The sequence below is a fragment of the Pseudophryne corroboree genome, chromosome 1 (assembly GCF_028390025.1).
Source record: "Pseudophryne corroboree isolate aPseCor3 chromosome 1, aPseCor3.hap2, whole genome shotgun sequence".
Lineage (NCBI taxonomy): Eukaryota > Metazoa > Chordata > Amphibia > Anura > Myobatrachidae > Pseudophryne > Pseudophryne corroboree.
In genome coordinates, this window is record NC_086444.1 from 1066099800 (window position 1) to 1066123156 (window position 23357).

The 23357-nt window shown below is 46.5% G+C and overlaps 1 protein-coding gene across 4 annotated transcripts in view; it reads right to left on the reverse strand.

Moving 5' to 3' along the window:
* The window catches only part of DCUN1D4 (defective in cullin neddylation 1 domain containing 4), a 155010-nt gene that overhangs the window by 118196 nt on the left and 13457 nt on the right, over positions 1 to 23357 (reverse strand). For 2 of the 4 annotated variants that reach the window (XM_063920947.1, XM_063920951.1), the window contains exons 2-3: positions 7474 to 7544; positions 1515 to 1554 (exon numbers count right to left, since the gene is read on the reverse strand). In XM_063920947.1, the coding sequence (XP_063777017.1) occupies positions 1515 to 1554; positions 7474 to 7544 (111 nt within the window). The remainder of the gene's footprint in view (positions 1 to 1514; positions 1555 to 7473; positions 7545 to 23357) is intronic. The other 2 variants (XM_063920949.1, XM_063920948.1) reach the window with 1 other exon arrangement.

The following is a 23357-nucleotide window of genomic DNA, read 5'->3' on the forward strand; positions in this document are numbered from 1 at the left end:
TTAGGACAGTGCCCCAGCACCTATGTCCCCTGTTGCCAGTCTTATATTGAGGTATATATGCTGCCCAGGGTGCCCCCCCCCCTTCCCCCGAGCCCTGCACCCTGTAGTGCCTCTGTGTGTGGGAGCATGGCGCGCAGCGTGCGATCGCTGTGCGGTACCTCAAAAGCGGTCACTGAAGTCTTCTTTGCTTCTTTTACTCACCTGTCTTCTGACTCTGCAAGGGGGGGTGACGGCCGGCTCTGGTTAATGAGCCCCTAGGCCTACCTAGTGATCAAACCCTCAGGAGCTAATGGTGTCCTGTAGCCAAAGAAGCAGCGCCTTGAAACTCACAGAAGTAGGACTGACTTCTCTCCCCTAAGTCACACGAAGCAGGGAGACTGTTGCCATCAGTTCTCCCTAAAAATAAAAAACCTAACATAAGTCTTTTTCAGAGAAACTCAGTAGAACTCCTCAGAGTGCATCCAGTCTGCCTGGGAACAGATTCTAAACTTGAGTCTGGAGGAGGGGCATAGAGGGAGGAGCCAGGTCACACCCTTTGAAGGTCTTAAAGTGCCCATGTCTCCTGCGGATCCTGTCTATACCCCATAGTTCTTCATGTGACCCCAGCATCCTCTAGGACGTAAGAGAAATTATAGCAAATTGCAATTGCTTGTTCACAGTGGCCATCTCCTATGCGTACACCACAGATGGGAAGTTGTCCAGGACCATTGAGAACTTTTTGTGACTAGGATTCCTTCACTTATGACAAATTAAATTTAGGTGGACTTAATGTATAAGAAATGATAAACATCTGCAAACACTTGGTTAGGAGAATCACCTGGCACATGCATCTTGTTGTACAGTATTTCAAAATGAGACTAGTATCAGAAGGAATAAAGTACCCTCCACTTTAACATAATAAAAAACTAATGAACTGTAACTTCAGGCTTCACATGGACATGAAATTCCTTAGTGGCGTGCTGATGCGTAACATGCCAATGCCTGCTGTGTTTTTCCTGTATGCCAAACATAAAACCATTCTCTATATTTGTAGCCCTTACTTGTAAAGCAGTTTGTCCACATGCACATTTTCATCACCTAAATGGATTCTAAAAGACGTCCAATGTGTGTGTTATTCTTACTCCTACTGTCTGACTTAATAGAAATGTTCTGAACATATTGCAGACTAGGGAAAATATTCACAGGGACCCTGACATCTAGAGATGGTATTTTTATGTAAAAATATTGCAAATATTAAATACACTTTTGATTACTATTATAAAGCTTAAGATTATTTGATATTACACATTTTTACATTATGTACATATTTAGCAAGATATTGCTACATATTTATGTATGTATTTTGCAACAACACTACATAAAAATCCCAGCTCTAGTGATGTCACATCAAACTTTGCATTATGATTGCAGCTTTTTGTCCTACATCAGTTCCTGTTTTTACATTACTACCGGCGGTGGTAGGAACAGATACGTGATGTAGGGTAAAAACACTTAAATTCAGAATGAAAGTTTACCTGTCTGGTGATCGTCTTGACCCACGTCTTCTGCCAAATTCTGCAGACAAGAAATGAAAAAAATCCTGAATTTTGCTAATCGACCGCTTACCTATGTATTCATACTACGTTAAAGCTTAATGCCACCAATTTTCTAATTGTAACTTTGCAATTATTTTTTATGTAACTAAAAGTTCATCTATACAATTAATAAAACTGTTTGTATGTATATTTGCAATAAGCTCGAGAACTACTGATTCGATTTTGATTGGGTTTTCAGAATGCTGTGCGGCCTTAAAAATAAGAATTTACTCACCGGTAATTCTATTTCTCGTAGTCCGTAGTGGATGCTGGGAACTCCGTAAGGACCATGGGGAATAGCGGGCTCCGAAGGAGGCTGGGCACTCTAGAAAGATTTCAGACTACCTGGTGTGCACTGGCTCCTCCCACCATGACCCTCCTCCAAGCCTCAGTTAGGATACTGTGCCCGGACGAGCGTACACAATAAGGAAGGATTTTGAATCCCGGGTAAGACTCATACCAGCCACACCAATCACACCGTACAACTCGTGATATGAAACCCAGTTAACAGTATGAAACAACTGAGCCTCTCAACAGATGGCTCAACAATAACCCGATTTAGTTAACAATAACTATGTACAAGTATTGCAGATAAACCGCACTTGGGATGGGCGCCCAGCATCCACTACGGACTACGAGAAATAGAATTACCGGTGAGTAAATTCTTATTTTCTCTGACGTCCTAGTGGATGCTGGGAACTCCGTAAGGACCATGGGGATTATACCAAAGCTCCCAAACGGGCTGGAGAGTGCGGATGACTCTGCAACACCGAATGAGAGAACTCCAGGTCCTCCTCAGCCAGGGTATCAAATTTATAGAATTTTGCAAACGTGTTTGCCCCTGACCAAGTAGCAGCTCGGCAAAGTTGTAAAGCCGAGACCCCTCGGGCAGCCGCCCAAGATGAGCCCACCTTCCTTGTGGAATGGGCATTGACAGATTTTGGCTGTGGCAGGCCTGCCACAGAATGTGCAAGTTGAATTGTACTACAAATCCAACGAGCAATAGTCTGCTTAGAAGCAGGAGCACCCAGCTTGTTGGGTGCATATAGGATAAACAGCGAGTCAGATTTTCTGACTCCAGCCGTCCTGGAAACATATATTTTCAGGGCCCTGACCACGTCTAACAACTTGGAGTCCTCCAAGTCCCTAGTGGCCGCAGGCACCACAATAGGCTGGTTTAAATGAAACGCTGACACCACCTTAGGGAGAAACTGGGGACGAGTCCTCAATTCTGCCCTATCCATATGGAAAATCAGATAAGGGCTTTTATAAGACAAAGCCGCCAATTCTGATACTCGCCTGGCAGAAGCCAAGGCCAATAACATGACCACCTTCCACGTGAGATATTTCAGATCCACGGTTTTAGTGGTTCAAACCAATGTGATTTTAAGAAACTCAACACCACGTTGAGATCCCAAGGTGCCACAGGAGGCACATATGGGGGCTGAATATGCAGCACTCCCTTTACAAATGTCTGAACTTCAGGTACTGAAGCTAGTTCTTTCTGAAAGAAAATCGATAGAGCCGAGATCTGTACCTTAATGGAACCCAGTTTTAGGCCCATATTCACTCCTGCTTGCAGGAAATGCCGAAATCGACCTAGTTGAAATTCCTCAGTTGGGGCCTTTTCGGCCTCACACCATGCAACATATTTCCGCCATATGCGGTGATAATGATTTGCTGTAACCTCTTTCCTGGCTTTAATAAGCGTAGGAATGACTTCCTCCGGAATGCCCTTTTCTTTCAGGATCCGGCGTTCAACCCCCATGCCGTCAAACGCAGCCGCGGTAAGTCTTGGAACAGACAGGGCCCCTGCTGTAGCAGGTCTTGTCTTAGCGGCAGAGGCCACGGGTCCTCTGAGATCATCTCTTGAAGTTCCGGGTACCATGTTCTTCTTGGCCAATCCGGAACCACGAGAATTGTGTTTACTCCTCGCTTTCTTATTATTCTCAATACCTTTGGTATGAGGCGCAGCGGAGGGAACACATAAACTGACTGGTACACCCACGGTGTCACCAGAGCGTCCACAGCTATCGCTTGAGGGTCTCTTGACCTGGCGCAATACCTCTCTAGTTTTTTGTTTAGGCGGGACGCCATCATGTCCACCTGTGGACGACCCCACTGATGTACAATCATTTGCTGAGGAAGTCTGCTTCCCAGTTGTCCACTCCCGGAATGAACACTGCTGACAGTGCTAGTACATGATTTTCCACCCATCGGAGAATTCTTGTGGCTTCTGTCATTGCCATCCTGCTTCTTGTGCCGCCCTGTCGATTCACATGGGCGACTGCCGTGATGTTGTCTGACTGGATCAGCACCGGCTGGTGTAGGAGCAGGGATTTTGCTTGACTTAGGGCATTGTAGATGGCCCTTAGTTCCAGAATATTTATGTCCATAGTCCTTGGAAGTTTCTTCCCTTTGTGACTGCCCCCCAGCCTCGCAGGCTGGCATCCGTGGTCACCAGGACCCAGTCCTGAATGCCGAATCTGCGACCCTCCAGAAGATGAGCACTCTGCAGCCACCACAGAAGAGACACCCTGGTTCTTGCAGACAGGGTTATCAAGCGATGCATCTGAAGATGCGATCCGGACCACTTGTCCAACAGGTCCCACTGAAAGATTCTGGCATGGAACCTGCCGAATGGAATTTCTTCGTACGAAGCTACCATCTTTCCCAAGACCCGCGTGCAGTGATGCACCGATACCTGTTTTGGTTTCAGGAGGTCTCTGACTAGAGAAGACAACTCCCTGGCTTTCTCCTCCGGGAGAAACACTTTTTTCTGGACTGTGTCCAGAATCATCCCCAGGAACAGTAGACGTGTCGTCGGGACCAGCTGTGACTTTGGGATATTCAGAATCCAGCCGTGCTGGTTCAGCACTTCCTGAGATAGTGCTACTCCCACCAACAACTGTTCTTTGGACCGTGCCTTTATTAGGAGATCGTCCAAGTACGGGATAATTAAAACTCCCTTTCTTCGAAGGAGTATCATCATTTCCGCCATAACCTTGGTAAATACCCTTGGTGCCGTGGAGAGTCCAAACGGCAGCGTCTGGAATTGGTAATGGCAATCCTGTACCACAAATCTGAGGTACTCCTGGTGAGGATGGTAAATGGGGACATGCAGGTAAGCATCCTTGATGTCCAGGGAAACCATGTAATCCCCCTCGTCCAGGCTTGCAATAACCGCCCTGAGCGATTCCATCTTGAACTTGAATTTTTTTATGTACATGTTCAAGGATTTCAAATTTAAAATGGGTCTCACCGAACCGTCCGGCTTCGGTACCACAAATAGTGTGGAATAGTAACCCCGGCCTTGTTGAAGTAGGGGTACCTTGATTATCACCTGCTGGGAATACAGCTTGTGAATTGCCACTAGCACCGCCTCCCTGTCTGAGGGAGCAATCGGCAAGGCAGATTTTAGGAACCGGTGGGGTGGAGCCGCCTCGAATTCCAGCATGTATCCCTGAGATACTACTTGAAGGATCCAGGGATCCACCTGTGAGCGAGCCCACTGATCGCTGAAATTTCTGAGGCGGGCCCCCACCGTACCTGGCTCCACCTGTGGAGCCCCACCGTCATGCGGCGGACTTGGAAGAGGAAGCGGGGGAGGACTTTTGTTCCTGGGAACCTGCTGTCTGTTGGAGCCTTTTTCCCCTACCTCTGCCTCTAGACAGAAAAGACCCTCCTTTTCCACGCTTGCTTTTCTGGGTCCGAAAGGACTGAACCTGATAAAATGGCGCCTTCTTAGGCTGTGAGGGAACATGGGGTAAAAATGCTGACTTCCCAGACGTTGCTGTAGAAACTAGGTCGGAGAGACCATCCCCAAATAATTCCTCCTCTTTATAAGGCAAAACTTCCATGTGCCTCTTGGAATCTGCATCTCCCGTCCACTGACGAGTCCATAAGCATCTCCTAGCAGAGATAGACAATGCACTTACTTTAGATGCCAGCCGGCAAATTTCCCTCTGTGCATCTCTCATATATAAGACTGAATCTTTTATATGGTCAATCGTTAGCAGAATAGTGTCTCTGTCTAGTGTGTCAATATTTTCTGACAGTTTTTCTGACCATGCAGCGGCAGCACTGCACATCCAAGCTGACGCAATAGCTGGTCTAAGTATAATGCCTGAGTGTGTGTATACAGACTTCAGGATTGCCTCCTGCTTTCTATCAGCAGGCTCCTTAAGGGCGGCCGTATCCTGAGAGGGTAGTGCCACCTTTTTTGACAAACGTGTGAGCGCTTTATCCACCCTAGGTGGTGTTTCCCAACGTGACCTATCCTCTGGCGGGAAAGGGAACGCCATTAGTACCTTCTTAGGAATTACACATTTTTTATCAGGGAAAAGCCACGCTTCTTCACACACTTCATTTAGTTCATCTGATGGGGGAAAAACTACGGTTAGTTTTTTCTCCCCAAACACAATACCCTTTTTTGTGGTACCTGGATGTAAATCAGAAATGTTTAACACCTCTTTCATTGCCTCAATCATGCAGTGAATGGCCCTGACAGGCATTAGGTTTGACTCATCGTCGTCGACACTGTTATCAGTATCCGTGTCGACATCCGGGTCTGCAAACTGAGGTAGCGGGCGTTTTAGAGCCCCTGACGACCCCTGAGGCACCTGGACAGGCACGAGCTGAGATCCCGGCTGTCCCACATTTGGCATGTCGTCAAATTTCTTATGTAAAGAATCTATACGTGCACTCATTTCTTTCCATAAGTTCATCCACTCGGGTGTCTGCCCCGCAGGGGGTGACGTCCCTTCAAAATGCACCTGCTCCGCCTCCACCTCATTATCCTCATCAAACATGTCGACACAGCCGTACCGACACACCCCACACACACAGGGAATGCTCAACAGAGGACAGGACCCACAAAAAGCCCTTTGGGGGGACAGAGTGAGAGTATGCCAGCACACACCAGAGCGCTATATATATACAGGGACTAACTGAGTTATGTCCCTAATAGCTGCTTTTCATATAATATATGTATATATACTGCCAAATTTAATGCCCCCCCTCTCTTTTCCCTCTTACTGTTACTGTATATTGCAGGGAAGAGCCAGGGAGCTTCCTTCCAGCCGAGCTGTGAGGGAAAAATGGCGCCAGTGTGCTGAGGAGATAGGCTCCGCCCCTTTTTCGCGGCCTATTCTCCCGCTTTTTATGGAATTCTGGCAGGGGTATTTACCTCATATATAGCCTCTGGGGTTATATATTGAGGTATTTTAGCCAGCCAAGGTGTTATTATTGCTGCCTCAGGGCGCCCCCCCCCAGCGCCCTGCACCCTCAGTGACCGGAGTGTGAAGTGTGAGAGGAGCAATGGCGCACAGCTGCAGTGCTGTGCGCTACCTTGGTGAAGACAGAGTCTTCATGCCGCCGATTTTCCGGACCATCTTCTTGCTTCTGGCTCTGTAAGGGGGACGGCGGCGCGGCTCCGGGACCGAACACCAAGGACTGGGCCTGCGGTCGATCCCTCTGGAGCTAATGGTGTCCAGTAGCCTAAGAAGCCCAATCCGGCTGCAAGCAGGCGAGTTCGCTTCTTCTCCCCTTAGTCCCTCGCTGCAGTGAGCCTGTTGCCAGCAGGTCTCACTGAAAATAAAAAACCTAAGTCTATTCTTTCTAAGAGCTCAGGAGAGCCCCTAGTGTGCATCCAACCTCGGCCGGGCACGAATTCTAACTGAGGCTTGGAGGAGGGTCATGGTGGGAGGAGCCAGTGCACACCAGGTAGTCTGAAATCTTTCTAGAGTGCCCAGCCTCCTTCGGAGCCCGCTATTCCCCATGGTCCTTACGGAGTTCCCAGCATCCACTAGGACGTCAGAGAAATAAAAATAAAAAAAACACACAATTTAAAAGGAACACAGCAATCCCAAAACATACTTAGGTCAACATAGTGCCTTACCAGCCTGTTGAGTGTGTGGTATATCTTGTGAATATTTGCCAGTGTTGATAGATGGGAGTTCAGTTGAAAATCTGTGAAATAACATTAGAGATATAGTTATACTTTCACTGTAATACAGACACATAACATCTAGTAGTTTATCCTTCCATTATTGTTGGCCAAGATATCCTGTTGGTTGTGTAGACCCCTAGCCGATAAATGTATCTATGTAAAATGAAATAATAAGATTTTACTCACAGGTAAATCTATTTCTCGTAGTCCGTAGTGGATGCTGGGACTCCGTAAGGACCATGGGGAATAGCGGCTCCGCAGGAGACTGGGCACAACTAAAGAAAGCTTTAGGACTACCTGGTGTGCACTGGCTCCTCCCTCTATGACCCTCCTCCAGACCTCAGTTAGGATACTGTGCCCGGAAGATCTGACACAATAAGGAAGGATTTTGAATCCCGGGTAAGACTCATACCAGCCACACCAATCACACCGTATAACTCGTGATACTATACCCAGTTAACAGCATGAAATATAACTGAGCCTCTCAACGGATGGCTCAACAATAACCCTTTAGTTAACAATAACTATATACAAGTATTGCAGACAATCCGCACTTGGGATGGGCGCCCAGCATCCACTACGGACTACGAGAAATAGATTTACCGGTGAGTAATATCTTATTTTCTCTGACGTCCTAAGTGGATGCTGGGACTTCGTAAGGACCATGGGGATTATACCAAAGCTCCCAAACGGGCGGGAGAGTGCGGATGACTCTGCAGCACCGAATGAGCAAACTCTAGGTCCTCCTCAGCCAGGGTATCAAACTTGTAAAATTTAGCAATGTGTTTGACCCCGACCAAGTAGCTGCTCGGCAAAGTTGTAAAGCCGAGACCCCTCGGGCAGCCGCCCAAGAAGAGCCCACCTTCCTCGTGGAATGACCTTTCACTGATCTAGAATGCGGCAGTCCAGACGCAGAATGTGCAAGCTGAATCGTACTACAAAACCAGCGAGCAATAGTCTGCTTTGAAGCAGGAGCACCCAGCTTGTTGGGTGCATACAGGATAAATAGCGAGTCAGTTTTCCTGACACTAGCTGTCCTAGAAACATAAATTTTCAGGGCCCTGACTACGTCCAACAACTTGGAATCCTCCAAGTCCTTAGTAGCCGCAGGCACTACAATAGGTTGGTTCAAATGAAAAGCTGATACCACCTTAGGGAGAAACTGGGGACGAGTCCTCAATTCTGCCCTATCCATATGGAAAATCAGATAAGGGCTTTTATATGACAAAGCCGCCAATTCTGACACACGCCTGGCCGAATCCAAGGCCAACAGCATGACCACTTTCCACGTGAGATAATTCAAATCCACGGTTTTTAGTGGCTCAAACCAATGCGACTTCAGGAAATCCAACACCACGTTGAGATCCCACGGTGCCACTAGAGGCACAAACGGGGCTGAATATGCAGCACTCCCTTAACAAAAGTCTGAACTTCAGGCAGTGAAGCCAGTTCTTTTTGGAAGAAAATGTACAGAGCCGAAATCTGGACCTTAATGGAACCCAATTTTAGGCCCGTAGTCACTCCTGACTGTAGGAAATGCAGAAAATCGACCCAGTTGAAATTCCTCCGTTGGGGCCTTCCTGGCCTCACACCAAGCCACATATTTTTGCCATATGCGGTGATAATATTTTGCGATCACATCTTTCCTAGCCTTAATCAGCGTAGGAATGACTTCCTCCGGAATGCCTTTTTCCTTTAGGATCCGGTGTTCAACCGCCATGCCGTCAAACACAGCCGTGGTAAGTCTTGGAACAGGCAGGGCCCCTGCTGCAGCAGGTCCTGTCTGAGCAGCAGAGGCCATGGGTCCTCTGAGATCATTTCTTGAAGTTCTGGGTACCAAGCTCTTCTTGGCCAATCCGGAACCACGAGTATAGTTCTTACTCCTCTCCTTCTTAGTATTCTCAGTACCTTGGGTATGAGAGGCAAAGGAAGGAACACATACACCGACTGGTACACCCACGGTGTTACCAGAGCGTCCACAGCTATCGCCTGAGGGTCCCTTGACCTGGCGCAATATCTTTTTGCTTTTTGTTGAGGCGGGACGCCATCATGTCCACCTGTGGCCTTTCCCAATGGTGTACAATCAATTTGAAGACTTCTGGATGAAGTCCCCACTCTCCCGGGTGGAGGTCGTGCCTGCTGAGAAAGTCTGCTTCCCAGTTGTCCACTCCGGGTATGAACACTGCTGATAGTGCTAACACGTGATTTTTCCGCCCATCGGAAAATCCTTGTGGCTTCTGCCATCGCCATCCTGCTTCTTGTGTCGCCCTGCTGGTTTACATGGGCGTCCGCCGTGATGTTGTCTGACTGGATCAGCACCGGCTGGTGTTGAAGCAGGGGTCTAGCCTGACTTAGGGCATTGTGAATGGCCCTTAGTCCCAGAATATTTATGTGCAGGGAAATCTCCTGACTTGACCATAGTCCTTGGAAGTTTCTTCCCTGTGTGACTGCCCCCCCAGCCTCGAATGCTGGCATCCGTGGTCACCAGGACCCAGTCCTGTATGCCGAATCTGCGGCCCTCTAGAAGATGAGCACTCTGCAGCCACCACAACAGCGACACCCTGGCCCTTGGAGATAGGGTTATCAGCCGATGCATCTGAAGATGCGACCCGGACCACTTGTCCAACAGATCCCACTGGAAGATCCTTGCATGGAACCTGCCGAATGGAATTTCTTCGTACGAAGCTACCATCTTTCCCAGGACTCGCGTGCATTGATGCACCGACACCTGTATTTGTATTAGGAGGTCTCTGACTAGAGATGACAACTCCTTGGCCTTCTCCTCCGGGAGAAACCCTTTTTCCTGTTCTGTGTCCAGAACCATACCCAGGAACAGTAGACGCGTCGTAGGAACCAGCTGCGACTTTGGACTATTCAGAATCCAGCCGTGCTGTTGTAGCACTTCCCAAAATAGGGCTACTCCGACGAACAACTGCTCCCTGGACCTCGCCTATATAAGGAGATCGTCCAAGTACGGGATAAATTATAACTCCCTTTTTTCGAAGGAGTATCATCATTTCGGCCATTACCTTGGTAAATACCCTCGGTGCCGGGGACAGACCAACGGCAACGTCTGGAATTGGTAATGACAGTCCTGTACCACAATTTTGAGGTACTCCTGGTGAGGAGGGTAAATGGGGACATGCAGGTAAGCATCCTTGATGTCCAGTGATACCATGTAATCCCCTTCGTCCAGGCTTGCAATAACCGCCCTGAGCGATTCCATTTTGAACTTGAACCTTCGTATATAAGTGTTCAAGGATTTCAATTTTAGAATGGGACTCACCGAACCGTCTGATTTCGGTACCACAAACATTGTGGAATAGTAACCCCGTCCTTGTTGAAGGAGGGGTACCTTGATTATCACCTGCTGGAAGTACAGCTTGTGAATTGCCGCCAGTACTACCTCTCCTCGAGGGCAGCAGGCAAGGCTGATTTGAGGTAACGGCGAGGGGGAGTCGCCTCGAACTCCAGCTTGTATCCCTGTGATACTACTTGCAGAACCCAGGGATCCACCTGTGAGCGAGCCCACTGGTTGCTGAAGTTCCCGAGACGCGCCCCCACCGCACCTGGCTCCACCTGTGGAGCCCCAGCGTCATGCGGTGGACTCAGAGGAAGCGGGGGAAGATTTTTGATCCTGGGAACTGGCTGTCTGGTGCAGCTTTTTCCCTCTTCCCTCGTCTCTGTGCAGAAAGGAAGCGCATTTGACCCGCTTGCTTTTCTGAAGCCGAAAGGACTGTACCTTATAATACGGTGCTTTCTTAGGCTGTGAGGAAACTTGGGGTAAATATTTTCCTTCCCAGCTGTTGCTGTGGATACGAGGTCCCATAGACCATTCCCAAACAATTCCTCACCCTTATAAGGCAGAATCTTAATGTGCCTTCTAAAGTCAGCATCGCCTGTCCACTGCCGGGTCCCCAATACCCTCCTGGCAGAATGGACATTGCATTAATTCTGGATGCCAGCCGGCAAATATCCCTCTGTGCATCCCTCATATATAAGACGACGTCTTTAATATGCTCTATGGTTAGCAAATATCCCTGTCCTGACAGGGTAATAGACCACGCTGCAGCAGCACTATCCATGCAGGTCTCAGTATAGTACCTGAGTGTGTATATACAGACTTCAGGATAGCCTCCTGCTTTTTATCAGCAGGCTCCTTCAAAGTGGCCGTATGCTAAGATGGCAGTGCCACCTTTTTGACAAACGTGTGAGCGCCTTATCCACCCTAGGGGATATCTCCCAACGTGACCTATCCTCTGGCGGGAAAGGGTACGCCATCAGTAACTTTTTAGAAATTACCAGTTTCTTATCGGGGGAACCCACGCTTCTTCACACACTTCATTCACTCATCTGATGGGGGAACAAAACACTGTCTGCTTTTTCTCCCCAAACATAAAACCCCTTTTTTGTGGTACCTGGGTTAATGTCAGAAATGTGTAATACATTTTTCATTGCCGAGATCATGCAACGGATGTTCCTAGTGGATTGTGTATATGTCTCAACCTCGTCGACACTGGAGTCAGACTCCGTATCGACATCTGTGTCTGCCATCTGAGGTAGCGGGCGTTTTTGAGCCCCTGATGGCCTTTGAGACGCCTGAGCAGGCACGGGCTGAGAAGCCGGCTGTCCCACAGCTGTTACGTCATCCAGCCTTTTATGTAAGGAGTTGACACTGTCGGTTAATACCTTCCACCTATCCATCCACTCTGGTGTCGGCCCCACAGGGGGCGACATCACATTTATCGGCATCTGCTCCTCCTCCACATAAGCCTCCTCATCAACCATGTCGACACACCGCACACACACAGGGAATGCTCTGACTGAGGACAGGACCCCACAAAGTCCTTTGGGGAGACAGAGAGAGAGTATGCCAGCACACACCAGAGCGCTATATAATGCAGGGATTCACACTACCCACAGTGATTTTTCCCTTATAGCTGCTATAATACACAGATTTGCGCCTAAATTTAGTGCCCCCCCCTCTCTTTTTAACCCTTTGAGCCTGAAAACTACAGGGGAGAGCCTGGGGAGCTGTCTTCCAGCTGCACTGTGAAGAGAAAATGGCGCCAGTGAGCTGAGGGAGATAGCCCCGCCCCTTTTTCGGCTGACTTTCTCCCGCTTTTTTATGGATCCTGGCAGGGGTATTTTACACATATATAGCCTCTAGGACTATATATTGTGTTATTTTGCCAGACAAGGTGTTAATATTGCTGCTCAGGGCGCCCCCCCAGCGCCCTGCACCCATCAGTGACCGGAGTGTGAGGTGTGCATGAGGAGCAATGGCGCACAGCTGCAGTGCTGTGCGCTACCTTGTTGAATACCGAAGTCTTCTGCCGCCGATTTTCAGGACCATCTTCTTGCTTCTGGCTCTGTAAGGGGGACGGCGGCGCGGCTCCGTGACCGGACGATCGAGGTCGGGCCCTGTGTTCGATCCCTCTGGAGCGAATGGTGTCCAGTAGCCTAAGAAGCCCAAGCTAGCTGCAAGCAGGTAGGTTCGCTTCTTCTCCCCTTAGTCCCTCGTAGCAGTGAGTCTGTTGCCAGCAGATCTCACTGAAAATAAAAAACCTAAAATAAACTCTTTTTCTAGGAGCTCAGGAGAGCCCCTAGTGTGCATCCAGCTCAGCCGGGCACAAGATTCTAACTGAGGTCTGGAGGAGGGTCATAGAGGGAGGAGCCAGTGCACACCAGGTAGTCCTAAAGCTTTCTTTAGTTGTGCCCAGTCTCCTGCGGAGCCGCTATTCCCCATGGTCCTTACGGAGTCCCAGCATCCACTTAGGACGTCAGAGAAAAATATGTTAAGGATATAAAACAAAAACAACAAAACCTTAAAAAGATAATAAATCATTGGAAACAGACCTGGTTCTCAATTAGCTACCTCTGTTTTTACATGACATCATTCACATTACCCTACTGGCAGTGTTAATTACTACAGGGCAAGAGATCGATTCAATTAGCTGCAGTACTTACCGCAGGTTTGTTGTCTTGGCCTATAATGCCCAGAGAAATTCAATAACTAGCGCATTTCCTTGCGCAGCTAACACGTTAGACAATAGATTCCGGATTGCGTGCCCAGAGCTATGAGTAATTTGCTAGCAGCAGCCACAGTAAGGGCATAAAGCCTTAAGTAAGGGCAAACAGAAACCCACGGTAAGTGCAGCCTGCAGGTTTATTGCGAGCTGTAACTGAAGAGTCCCGGGCACAGCTGCAAGCCTGCGGTAATTAGTGCTTCCATTTGATTCCCTATATGTAACAATAACTCTAGAATATGTTAATCTGTAGGATGTCAAATCACTCTAGACGGACACATTGATACTGGAAATTACTTATGTACGTTAAGCCTTTAAGAGAACAAGTAAAATGCAGAAAACCTGGCCATATACAAGATGTTTCCAAATGGACATTTTCATAAATTTGAAAATAGAAAGACATCACTCAGCAGTTGCTTCTATCCATATTGTACCACCTAGAATGTGCTGGCCAGACTACAGATTTGTCCCTCTCAGCCATGATTCATGTGCTGACAAATATAATCTTTTGAGTAAGAAAGAAAACATTTGGCTATCCCTAATGCACACAGAGTTAAAAATAACACTACATAATAATCAGATAATACAGAGATCTTGGTTGCATATATCTTCAGATATAGGGTTAAGCCCCCAGGCCGAACGGCAAGGCGTCTCTGTCACTGGGGGTCCCTAACACTAGGTATGGGTCCGGGACCCCATCAAGCCGGCACAGGCTGGCCACCCCAGGGCAGCACACAGGTGAAAATGAGTAAAAGTTAATAAGAAGCACACAAGTGTTATGTAAGTGAGAAGTGTGATTAAAATAATACAAAATATATACAATGTGATAGGGAATTATGTTATTTTTCACTCAGTGTGCATTAGGGATAGCCAATTGTTCTTTCTTAAGGGGGGTACTCACGGGAGAGATGTGTGCTGAGCGATCTTAACACAGACCGCTCAGCACACATCTCTCACCCCGCTCAGCACAGCGCGATGTGCTGAGCGAGGGGGAAAGCCGACGGGGGGCCGCTCACTTCACACAACGGTGAAGTGAGCGACCCGCTAGATTGAGCCTGCATGCAGCTCAATCTAGCATCGGCGATAGCGATGCGCGGGGCCGCGCATCGCTATCGCTGGAGGGCATACACACGGCAGATCCGTGCTTAAAATCTAAGCAATCTAGCAAGATTGCTTAGATTTTAAGCACGGATCTCTCCGTGTGTACCCCCCTTTACTCAGAATTATCCCTCCCTTTTAGCACCTGAGTGACATCACAATCTGATTGAGCAGCTTGCCAATAAATGTGCATTGAAGTATAATCTTTTGTAACATTTTATAGGCCAGTTGTAATTGTCCTGTACATAACAAATACCGTAATCTGCGAAGATCAGCTGAATATAATATGCTTCTTATATGTCTGAAAACCAACTAAGGCTAGAATAATTTATAGATGTAGCACTCAAAGAAAATATTCACACTTAGTTACAGTAAGTGCAATTAAATATTACCTACCTCCAACAATACACATTTCACTACTTGAAGTCTATGGGTTCGTGTCGAAATCCCAGCAGTCAGGATACAGAAAGCGGGATCCCGACGGTCAAAATCCTGATGGATCCCGGTAGGTATTTTACCCCTGCCCCTAACCCACACCTCACACAGCGTAACTTGAACATTCCCCACCTGCAGCCTAGCCCAACCCCCCTCCCCACCGCAGCCTAATTCTAAGCCCTGTAGTTACTGTCAGGATCCCGATGTTGATATTCTGACTGTCGAGATCCCGACCGTATTCCGAACATTAGAACACTAAACAGCAGATATGGTTTAAAAACTGAAATAGGAAGAATCACTTCTTATATTATTGTTTTAGAACATACCAACCAGTAAAACACGTGTATTACCTAAAGGACTACAGGCATATCACTTAGAATAGACGTTTCACCTCCAAAAATCAAGGTCACTCAACTGGTCAGGTTTTCATGATTTTGCTGGGTCAATTACATGTACTATTTTCAGCTACAGACAAGCAGAGCTTTTGAGGTGCATACATACTTTGAGATATTGTCTATGTGATTTCCCCCAGAGCCCCGAAGCACACAGTGCAATTTTGGCTATGTGCGATTTTGACTATGGCATACTTTGAACTAGATAGTCAAGTTTGCCTTGACTGCACAGTCTATTTTTTCTTGTGATACCGATCCCGCAGAGCTAAGCATCGGTATCGCAAGCTGTATACACACGATGCGATTTGCACTAACTTTCCTTACGATTTTCACTATATAGTCAAAATCATAAGGTTACATACATCAAACCGTGTGTATGCACCTTTAATCGAGAACTGGGTAATCAAATGTATCCATAGTACTTTGTTCACTCCCTGATGATAGGCCTATAATAAACTTTACAAAAAGCACACTAGACCTAATGTGCCAAATACTTTATTCTGATTAGTTATTATCCAGTATGGGGGTTATTCAGATGTGGAAGCAAACCAAAAAAGCAAGCAACTGGGCAAAACCATGTTGCATTGCAGGTGGGGCAGATGTAACATGTGTAGAGAGAGTTAGATTTGGGTGGGGTGTTTCCAAACTGAAAGTAGTGAAAAAAATAAAGCTGGTTAAAATTTGTGGCCTACATCCCAAAGCAGACAGTATTTACCCTGCACAGAAACAATATATATTTCCTCGCCTTGCATTGCAAAATGGTTTGTTCCAGATACAATTCCGTGCTATTTCTGCTTTGCTTCCAAATCAGGCCCTATGTGTCTAAATGAAGAATTAGAATTGCGTGTCTATTCAGGATAGTTTTCCTGTAATTGAACCTAAGGGAGGTATAGGTATACAGTGTTCTTATGCTAGTTTAACTATTTTTGATTATTTTTTATGCTATTTGAAACTGAATTTTTTTAATTGATTTTCAAGTGAAGATTTTCAAAATATATATTTTGCCATCCAATACAGACACTTGCAATGCAGAAATACAGCAGCAGGCATCGTTTTTATCTAAAAAGATACCAATAGCCAGGTCTGAAACCATCTGTTTACTGGATAAAGATTAAGGAATTATCCAACCAGGACGGATAACGTCTCAGAGCTAGATGGACTCCAAGGAAAGTGATGTGTGATGAGGTAGAGATTCTGGTAACAACTGACTAGAAGACATATTAGCCAATCACATGCGACAGGCCGTGGATTACGTTTACCAAACGGTGAACAAATCATTTAATAACCGATACACAAGAACACTTCCATGATCCCACGGTACGATCAGTCAGACATGTTCTCACTGGTAATTCAACGGCTTACCACAAACATGACTGATCTTTATAAGGAATATGGTGTCAACTACACAATGATACATTCTCAAGCATTTAACAAACTCATGTGATCTATGAGTTTGTAGGTGAAACTATACAAGAGGCCTGAAACAAAAGAACAAAATAATAATAAGTACAACAAATAATGAGATTTAATATGTCAATAGGCAGTGTCTCAATGGAAAAAACAACCAAATAGGACTGTGCCATAAAGTAGCACTGAAACGTTAATAAATAGACAGCGGAGTACAGCAGTTGTGCTTACTAGATCTCACAGTTCTAACTAGAAGCCAATCATACTGTTGTAGCCGAATAATAAAGGAAATAGCAAACCGGTCACAAAGCCAGATACTACCATGCATAAGCATAAAAAGTTTCTGAACTATGGTATACTATCAATAAACACGACCCTCCCGAAATCACCCAAACACAGATCTTCATTACTGAATAAAAACAACGTTACCTTTTGCAAAAGATAAACCAAAACAGATACAGTATGTAATGAATATAAATCTATGTGTGCACTCAGAATATTAGATTAAATCACACAGCAAAGTGCAGTGCAGTAAGAGTACATAGGAATTAAGGTATAAATGTTCTCTTTGAGCCAGCAAGAGGGCTTTCAGTCAGGCTGCCGACATTCAGAATGCAGACCTGTTCAAAATGTCGACAGTCACCATGCTGCCACATGCAATAGGGGTTAGGCTGCAATTTGGGCTACGGTTAGTTTACGGGTAAAATATCAGTGGCAGCATTGTCACTGAAGACATGTCAGTGTCGATACTTTGAATGTCAATGTGTCACCTGTCGACATTCTAAACATGTCAACATTCTGTATGACATACCATACATACTACACCCCAGTAAGAGAACTAAAGATCGCACTAGATCTAAGAAGTTTTTCTTTTGAAAAAACATGGAATTTTACATATGCATTTGTAAAAATGCATGCATAGATGGAGTCGGTCATTTAAGTGGAAATCGTACTTTTAAAGGAAAAAAAATAATTTTTAAATAAGCTTTGTTGACTGAGCCACCATTCCCCCTCAATCATAGGGTGAAAGGTGAGGAAGGAGGTCCAAGGAAATGATTTTCTGATTGAGAATACGTACTATATGCCGGCGGTCACATGACCGACTGCAGCATCCCGACATTGAAGAGCCCAACATCAGAAAGGGTATGTATTTCTACACCACACACACACACACGCCACCATAACCCTTAGGGGGTGGCAGCTAGGCCTGGCCTCCACCCCCACCCCACCCCCCAGTGCCCTAACCCGTACCCCGATACTCACCTTCGAGATGTCGACTGTTAGTGAACCGGCACCGGTCTCCTGAGTGGTGTCAGGATTCCTGCGTCGGCCACATGACCGCAGGCATCCCGACAGCCAGGATGCTAATCACATCCCGCTGATCCACTGCATACTTCGTATGGACATGAGGTGGAACAAGGCAGAGAGTAGGCATATTGTGGAGTGAGGAAAATCTATAAATTCTCATTTAGTAATGTATGTCAAGTTTCTAAATCAGACTCATTTCTCACACCAGGTCACCGATGGAGACTCCTCTTGCAGAACACAGAGGGGTACGGGGTACACAGAGGTACGCATTTTTCCTGTCTCTGAGATTAGATCTCATGACAGTAATTTAAGAAAACTTAATTAAAAAGAAATTGACTCCATTTTATTTCCTGCCCAGTACCATCTAAGATCTCTCCAATGAGCAATTAATCGCTGACCACAATTCTATAAAAGGTGATAAAATTGGCTGAAGATTACACAAGAAAATAAAATCGTGGCACTGTGTCTGAAGGAGATCACCACACTATAATGTGACTGAAAGAACTGTTTGAGACGCAGAGCACATAGGAAACGTGCATTCCCTTATGAAAGTAACCTCCAGAGACTGTGCACCTAAATATAGGCTGCATACTGCATTCAGCGAGGAGAGCATCCCCCTCTCCCTCACGGTAAATGTTACAGCTTTTGGTGGTGATCAGTGGGAAAGGGGAGAGGGTGAGTGCATTGGATTCATTATGAGCCATTCAGTGCCAGAGATCATCTGTTGCCGCGGTGGTGATTCCCTATGCTAGTTATACCTCTCCCCCACATGACCCAGGCAGAAATTTGAGTCATGCAGACAAATATTTATCTCCATGAGTGGTAAATAAACGTACAAGAACAATCTGGTGAAACACAGTGTATAACATCTACTGTAACTCTACAATATTAAAATATTCTTTTGTAAAGTGTAATAGGATATGATGGGCTCTGTATAAACAATAACGGATCCATTTTTATTCTGTATCCCGAGGCCGCTTCGGCAGCGGACATCTTTGTCCTGACACTAAATGAATGCCTGTAGAATCCTCCAATTATCATACGCGCAGGACATTAGTAACTGTGATAAAGTCAAACACAAACAGGAAGTAAAACATAGCAACCACACAGCACATTTTTTTTTAATCCAAAACAAAATACTTGCTTGAATTCAAGTATTGCCCAAACACCAAGTATTATTTTTCCTCAGATAACTGTGTATATAACATTATTATCAAGAGTTTGAATAACACTAAAAGTGAATATTGTATTGTTTGTACACGAATATACTTGTGGGTAGATTTCATTTGAAAGACTGTTTGATGATAGCTGTAGCCAAGTTTTGTATCTGAGATGAATAGATGTTGGCAGAAATACTAAATGAGCTCCCCAAAAGTGTGTACAGTCCAAGTCTCTTCCAATCCGTAGTCAGACAGATAAGTGAACTGGCTGAGGGGGAGCCAGGGGTATTTAGAACAGCCACATACATTTACTGGTTAATGCGAATACCTAATCAGCCAATCACGTGAAAGCAATGCATAAAAACTTGCAGACACGGCCAAGAGGTCCAGTTGATGCTCAGAACAAACACAAAAATGGTGAAGAAATGTGAGGTAAGCGACGCTGTGGAGCAACCAACTGGGCAATACAATTGTTGCTTTGTTCGGGCGCAATAAGCTGCAGGAGGACACATTTCAGCTCACAGCCCCCTCTGCTGGCAAGCTGAAATGTGCAAGAAGTGACCCGATTAGTTGCCCAAACTGCACTTTTTGCGTCGCCCCCCAAGCACTGTGGAACGGTTCAGCAGTCTTACCCAAAAAAATTATTGAATATGCCACCCCCCATCATTTTAGATGGGAGATCAAGCGCGATAAACAATTGAATTCCGCCCTCAGTGTAGTTTGTATATTCTCCTTGTGCTTGCATGGGTTTCCTCCCACAATCTATAAATACACTGGTAGGTTAACAGACTCAACAAAATTAACCCAAGCATGAATGTGTGCGTGTACATGTGGAGGGGAATATAGACTGTAAGCTCCACAGGGGCAGGGACTGATGTCAATGGCCAACTATTCTCTGTAAAGCGCTGCGGAATATGCGTGCGCTAAAAATAAGAATTTACTTACCGATAATTCTATTTCTCGGAGTCCGTAGTGGATGCTGGGGTTCCTGAAAGGACCATGGGGAATAGCGGCTCCGCAGGAGACAGGGCACAAAAAGTAAAGCTTTATGATCAGGTGGTGTGTACTGGCTCCTCCCCCTATGACCCTCCTCCAAGCCTCAGTTAGGATACTGTGCCCGGACGAGCGTACACAATAAGGAAGGATTTATGAATCCCGGGTAAGACTCATACCAGCCACACCAATCACACCGTACAACCTGTGATCTAAACCCAGTTAACAGCATGATAACAGAGGAGCCTCTGAAAGATGGCTCCCTACAACAATAACCCGATTTAGGTAACAATAACTATGTACAATTATTGCAGATAATCCGCACTTGGGATGGGCGCCCAGCATCCACTACGGACTCCGAGAAATAGAATTATCGGTAAGTAAATTCTTATTTTCTCTATCGTCCTAGTGGATGCTGGGGTTCCTGAAAGGACCATGGGGATTATACCAAAGCTCCCAAACGGGCGGGAGAGTGCGGATGACTCTGCAGCACCGAATGAGAGAACTCCAGGTCCTCCTTAGCCAGGGTATCAAATTTGTAGAATTTTACAAACGTGTTCTCCCCCGACCACGTAGCCGCTCGGCAGAGTTGTAATGCCGAGACCCCTCGGGCAGCCGCCCAAGAAGAACCCACCTTCCTTGTGGAGTGGGCATTTACCGATTTTGGCTGTGGCAAGCCTGCCACAGAATGTGCAAGCTGAATCGTACTACAAATCCAGCGCGCAATAGTCTGCTTAGACGCAGGAGCGCCCAACTTGTTGGGAGCATATAGTATAAACAGTGAGTCAGATTTCCTGACTCCAGCTGTCCTTGAAATGTATATTTTTAAAGCTCTGACAACGTCCAACAACTTGGAGTCCTCCAAGTCGCTTGTAGCCGCAGGCACTACAATAGGCTGGTTCAGATGAAATGCTGACACCACCTTAGGGAGAAAATGCGGACGAGTCCGCAGTTCTGCCCTGTCCGAATGGAAAATCAGATATGGGCTTTTGTAAGATAAAGCTGCCAGTTCTGACACTCTCCTGGCCGAAGCCAGTGCTAGTAGCATGGTCACTTTCCATGTGAGATATTTCAAATCCACATTTTTTAGTGGTTCAAACCAATGAGATTTGAGAAAGTCCAAAACAACATTGAGATCCCACGGTGCCACTGGAGGCACCACAGGGGGCTGTATATGCAGTACTCCCTTAACAAAGGTCTGGACTTCAGGAACTGAAGCCAATTCTTTCTGGAAGAAAATCGACAGGGCCGAAATTTGAACCTTAATAGATCCCAATTTGAGACCCATAGACAATCCTGATTGCAGGAAATGTAGGAATCGACCCAGTTGAAATTCCTCCGTCGGAGCACTCCGATCCTCGCACCACGCAACATATTTTCGCCAAATGCGGTGATAATGTTGCGCGGTTACTTCCTTCCTTGCTTTAATCAAGGTAGGAATGACTTCTTCCGGAATGCCTTTTCCCTTTAGGATCCGGCGTTCAACCGCCATACCGTCAAACGCAGCCGCGGTAAGTCTTGAAACAGACAGGGACCCTGCTGAAGCAGGTCCCTTCTCAGAGGTAGAGGCCACGGATCCTCCGTGATCATCTCTTGAAGTTCCGGGTACCAAGTCCTTCTTGGCCAATCCGGAGCCACTAGTATCGTTCTTACGCCTCTTTGCCGTATAATTCTCAATACTTTTGGTATGAGAGGCAGAGGAGGAAACACATACACCGACTGGTACACCCAAGGCGTTACCAGCGCGTCCACAGCTATTGCCTGCGGATCTATTGACCTGGCGCAATACCTGTCCAGTTTTTTGTTGAGGCGAGACGCCATCATGTCCACCATTGGTCTTTCCCAACGGGTTACAAGCATGTGGAAAACTTCTGGATGAAGTCCCCACTCTCCCGGGTGAAGGTCGTGTCTGCTGAGGAAGTCTGCTTCCCAGTTGTCCACTCCCGGGATGAACACTGCTGACAGTGCTATCACATGATTCTCCGCCCAGCGAAGAATCCTTGCAGCTTCTGCCATTGCACTCCTGCTTCTTGTGCCGCCCTGTCTGTTTACATGGGCGACTGCCGTGATGTTGTCCGACTGGATCAACACCGGTTTTCCTTGAAGCAGAGGTTCTGCCTGGCTTAGAGCATTGTAGATTGCTCTTAGTTCCAGAATGTTTATGTGAAGAGACATTTCCAGGCTCGACCACACGCCCTGGAAGTTTCTTCCTTGTGTGACTGCTTCCCAGCCTCTCAGGCTGGCGTCCGTGGTCACCAGGATCCAATCCTGTATGCCGAATCTGCGGCCCTCCAATAGATGAGCACTCTGCAACCACCACAGAAGAGATACCCTTGTCCTTGGAGACAGGGTTATCCGCTGGTGCATCTGAAGATGCGACCCTGACCATTTGTCCAGCAGATCCCTCTGGAAAACTCTTGCGTGGAATCTGCCTAATGGAATTGCTTCGTAAGAAGCCACCATTTTTCCCAGGACTCTTGTGCATTGATGTACAGACACCTTTCCTGGTTTTAGGAGGTTCCTGACAAGTTCGGATAACTCCTTGGCTTTTTCCTCCGGGAGAAAAACCTTTTTCTGAACCGTGTCCAGAATCATCCCTAAGAACAGCAGACGTGTTGTCGGAATTAACTGGGATTTTGGAATATTCAGAATCCACCCGTGCTGCTTTAGCACTTCTTGAGACAGTGCTAGTCCCATCTCTAGCTGTTCTCTGGACCTTGCCCTTATTAGGAGATCGTCCAAGTATGGGATAATTAATACGCCTTTTCTTCGAAGAAGAATCATCATCTCGGCCATTACCTTGGTAAAGACCCGAGGTGCCGTGGACAATCCAAACGGCAGCGTCTGAAACTGATAGTGACAGTTCTGTACGACGAACCTGAGGTACCCCTGGTGTGAGGGGTAAATTGGAACGTGGAGATACGCATCCTTGATGTCCAAGGATACCATAAAGTCCCCTTCTTCCAGGTTCGCTATCACCGCTCTGAGTGACTCCATCTTGAACTTGAACT